A 4,679-nucleotide genomic window follows, 5' to 3' on the forward strand; every position below is an offset into this window, starting at 1 on the left:
TTTTTTTTGAGACAGAGTCTCGTTCTGTCGCCCAGGCTGGAGCGCAGTGGCCGGATCTCAGTTCACTGCAAGCTGTGCCTCCCGGATTTATGCTATTCTGCTGCCTCAGCCCCCCGAGTAGCTGGGACTACAGGCGCCCGCCACCTCGCCCGGCTAGTTTTTGTATTTTTAGTAGAGACGGGGTTTCACCGTGTTAGCCAGGATGGTCTCGATCTCCTGACCTCGTGATCCGCCCGTCTCGGCCTCCCAAAGTGCTGGGATTACAGGCTTGAGCCACCGTGCCCGGCCTGAGGTTGTTTTTTTAATGTAGACATAGGACTACAGCTATGATGTTTATCAGAACATTAACTAATATCAGTGATTGTTGAGAAAAGGTCTTTTTGAAGAACCAACTAAAGTAGTTAAGTCAGCGTGCATCATCTGTGCTTCCACTTAGTGAGTACAAGAGACTATCCCTGACTATAGATATAGATGAAACAAGTTTACGAATTTCTAGTAGGACCACAGTTAACATCTTTTACATTTCATTTTAATTAGTTTTATATTTCTATTCCTATTTGTATTTTCTTTTTTTTTTTGAGACGGAGTCTCGCTCTGTCACCCAGGCTGGAGTGCAGCGGCCGGATCTCAGCTCACTGCAAGCTCCGCCTCCCGGGTTCCCGCCATTCTTCTGCCTCAGCCTCCCGAGTAGCTGGGACTACAAGCGCAGCCACCTCGCCCGGCTAGTTTGTTGTATTTTTTAGTAGAGACGGGGTTTCACCATATTAGCCAGGACGGTCTCGATCTCCTGACCTCGTGATCCGCCCGTCTCGGCCTCCCAAAGTGCTGGGATTACAGGCTTGAGCCACCGCGCCCGACCCTATTTGTATTTTCTAAAGCTGGTGATTCCAGCTCTGGTTTTATTTGAATGGTAGACTCCCCTGGAGCCTTGGAACTTCGTTTGAAAACCTTGAGTCTCATCCACTCTCGCCATAGTTTAGATGAAGTATTGAGACAGAGTCTGCCTCTGTTGCCTAGAGCTGCAGTACAGTGGCCTGATCCTGGCTCACTGCAAGCTCTGCCTCCCGGGTTCACGCCATTCTCCTGCCTCAGCCTCCCAAGTAGCTGGGACTACAGGCGCCTGCCACCACGTCCGGCTAATTTTTTTGTATTTTTGGTAGAGACGGGGTTTCACTGTGTTGGCCAGGATGGTCTTGATCTCCTGACCTCGTGATCCACCCGCCTCGGCCTCCCAAAGTGCTGGGATTACAGGCATGAGCCACCGCACCTGGCCACTCCCACCATACTTTAAAAGAGGAGAACAGAGCATTGAGGCCCTGGCCCCCTTCTCCCTTGCACAGCTGGTTGGTAGCAGGTATTCACTAGAAGATAAGACTTTTGACTCCTAGTGGACGGAACTTTCTTCTCTAAATCTGTAGCTGGGTATTTAACAAAAGGTTTATAAAACATACTTCCTTTAAAGCAGTCAAATTTAAAAGCAGAAAATACAAGAAGACAATAATCACTCCAAATTTACTTATTCAAAGGTAACCACTCTTAACACTTGGGTCACTGTCCTTATAGAAACTTCTCTCTGCATATATACATACACAATTTTAAATAAGAACAATCTATATGTTTTTCTTTTTGTTATCTTTTTTGTTGTTGTTGTTGTTTGTTTTTTTTTTGAGATGGAGTCTTAGTCTTTCGTCAGGCTGGAGTGCAGTGGTGTGGTCTCAGGTCACTGCAACCTCCGCCTCCTGAGTGCAAGCGATCCTGCCTCAGCTTCTGGAGTAGCTGGGACTACAGGCACGTGCCACCACACCTGGCTAATTTTTTATATTTTTGTAGAGATGGGATTTCACCATATTGGCCAGGATGGTCTCGATCTCCTGACCTTGTGATCTGCCTGCTTTGGCCTCTCCTAAAGTGCTGGGTTTACAGGCGTGAGCCACCTTACCTGGCCTGTCATCTGTTTTTAATCACCCACAAGTGTTCTCTAGGTATCTTTCCAAATCAAATATGTAAGTCTATGTAATTCTTTTCTAGGTCTGTGTAATTTGTAATGAGTACACAGTATACTGTTGTATGTATTATAGTTTAACTATTAACTATAAAATCATACACTTCTCCTGTTTTTTTCTACCATAAACAAAGATAAACACCTAAATTTCTGTATACTTGTTTATCTCCTATTCATGAGTGAAGTCCTAGGAGTGAAAGCGGTAACCAGTCAATTTGAAAATGGTTAGTAACTAAACTTTTCTGGCCACAAATGGCTATTTGGAGGTAGTATTTAAGAACTGTGAACATTGATGTTTCTGGCAGCTTTGGTCTCGGTCTGGTGGTGGGGTGGTCAGTTTGAAGACCTAACTGGGAGTGGGTCAGAACATGGAAGGCACTTCTCTCTGTGGCCCACTTTGAACTGGACATTGAATTGCAAGGGGCAGGTGGGTTTTGAAATAAACTCTCCTGTTGTTGCAGACAGCAGAATGCCTCCAAAGGTGACTTCAGAGCTGCTTCGGCAGCTGAGACAAGCCATGAGGAACTCTGAGTATGTGACTGAACCGATCCAGGCCTACATCATCCCATCGGGAGATGCTCATCAGGTACTGCGTGGAAATGGGCTGTGATGGAACTCCTCAGCCTCTCCTTTCTTTTCAGTCTGTTTTTTTGCCCAACCCTAATGCGTTTGTAGGATTCTAATTGTCAACCCACAACCAGGGCCACAACCAGGCCTTTCCAGGGCTTGCTATGGGGATCTGTGTCCAGTAGGTCTCACTGAATGCTTGTGGATTGGCCCTGGGTTCCTTGATTCCAGTGACTTAGCCATCTTTCAATGAAGAATTAGTGGGCAAATTAAGGGACAGAAGTTCTAGAACTTTCTGTTGCTGGCATACTCCACATCTCCTCTGCCACACTCTGTTCCTAGCAGAATTGTTTGCCCTGTCTTTCTTTTGCCCAATCCAGGAGAGTTGGAGAGGCAGAGACCTCGTGTGATAGGGTTGACGGGCAGTAGGGTAAAAGGATTCTAGGATCCAGTGTGAGGTCATTGAGTCAGCAAGTGTTTGAGTGCTTACACTGTGGTTATGGTGCTGTGGGGTTCAAAGATGAACTTAAGGTTGAATGTCTGCTCTCACTGGGGTTATGGTTTAGTGAGAGATGAAATAATATAAGAGTGCTATTCTTCCACAGAATCATCTGTAAGTATAGTTTTCCCAGCCTTTGCTTATGTATAAGGCCCTACCCATCTCAGGTATTAGACATGATACAGAGATGAGAATTGTTCCTGGTTTTAAGAAGCATATAGCTTAATAATGGAGTTGAGATGTACATGCACATACCTGTATTGTAAAATGTGGTAAGTGTGATCAAGAAAATTTGGACAGAAGGCTGTGGAAGTTTGAGGGCGAGAGGGGAAGATGATAAAGAGCTTCATGGCGCAGGGGAGGCATTTGAATTGGACCTTGAAGGATGGGTGGAGTTTGGGTAAATAGAGGGATGGGGTGGAGAAGGAGGAAAGAGGTTCTAGGTAAAAGTATTAGTGGCAGTGAAGGCAAGAAACAGGGGAAGCTTCGAGTGCTTTTCAGAAACAATGGGACAGGTTTCCCTGGCAAGAGACCAGGGAAGTAAAAAGCAGTAGTGGGAGATAAAACTGTTGTTACAGGATTCTTCAGTTGCAGGTTATAGAAACTGCCTTGAGATACCTTGATCAATAAAAATGCTTTTATAAGGATTCAAGGGCAGAACCACCATATTGGCACAATGCCAGATTGTGAATGGTGCTCTCAGAGTTATGCATGTCAGGGCCTCAGATAGGGTGTCTTGTGGAACCTGAGGGCAATAATGCAGCAGGCCTTCAAGAAGAACTGGGACGGGAGAGTTTTCAGGTCTTGCTGCATATCAGTTTCTTTTTTTCAGCCAACTGGGTGGGTCGTATAAACCTGACAACACCTACATTTATATCTTTTCCTCTCTTGCTTTCAAAATACCAGATTGAGCTAGAACCTTAATCCCCCAAATTCAAAGTCCAGGGTGAGAACTTGATTGGTATATGTAGCAACTTGGTTCTGTATGGTCCTGGTTACTCTGTGTGTGTGCACGTGCGCGTGTCTGTGTGTCTGTGTCTGTGTGTCTGCGTCTGTGTATCTGTGTGATGTCAGACATCACTAATGGGGGTCCACCAGTCCACCATAATGGAGGGGGTGGTAGATAAGGGTATTTCTGTAAGTTGAGCAAGATTCCAAAACATGTCCATACTGGCTGGCTGACTTCTTGCCTCTCCCCAGAGGTCCTAGTCTACATGATTGCGACAGTGTCAGGCCTGTGTTAACCTGGGGACAACTCAACCACAAGATTGGATCTCTGCCTGGAGACACGGATTTCTAGCCTTAGGAGCAAATGAAGGGCTTGAAATGAATAACCAAGGGGATTGGATGTTTGAGGCAATGGTATGAAGTTTAGGATACTTTGATGTTTAGAACAGTGTTCCCCAAACTGTGTTCTTCAGTATTCCTGTTGTGTCTTGTAAGATGCTCTACAAAAAAATATATTGGTTAGTTGAAAAAATAATGAAATGAGCTGAACAGCGTTTTTTTATTGTGGTAAAAAATGTATAATATGACATTTATTTTGATCATTTAAAAATGTACAATACTGTAGCGTTAACTACATGCACGTATTTTTTTTTTTTGAGACAG

The 4,679-nt window shown here is 44.8% G+C and overlaps 1 protein-coding gene across 4 annotated transcripts in view; it reads left to right on the plus strand.

The window, feature by feature from the left end:
* XPNPEP1 (X-prolyl aminopeptidase 1) overlaps positions 1 to 4,679 on the plus strand; it is a 65,222-nt gene that overhangs the window by 14,634 nt on the left and 45,909 nt on the right. For all 4 annotated transcript variants that reach the window (XM_017887168.1, XM_017887167.1, XM_017887166.1 and 1 more), the window contains one exon: positions 2,464 to 2,588. Coding sequence is in view for 2 of the 4 variants with exons in the window: in XM_017887166.1 (XP_017742655.1) it covers positions 2,464 to 2,588 (125 nt within the window). In the remaining 2 variants the exon portion in view is untranslated. The remainder of the gene's footprint in view (positions 1 to 2,463; positions 2,589 to 4,679) is intronic.

Source organism: Rhinopithecus bieti, unplaced genomic scaffold, assembly GCF_001698545.2.
Source record: "Rhinopithecus bieti isolate Rb0 unplaced genomic scaffold, ASM169854v2 scaffold_13348, whole genome shotgun sequence".
NCBI classification, from domain to species: Eukaryota; Metazoa; Chordata; class Mammalia; order Primates; family Cercopithecidae; genus Rhinopithecus; species Rhinopithecus bieti.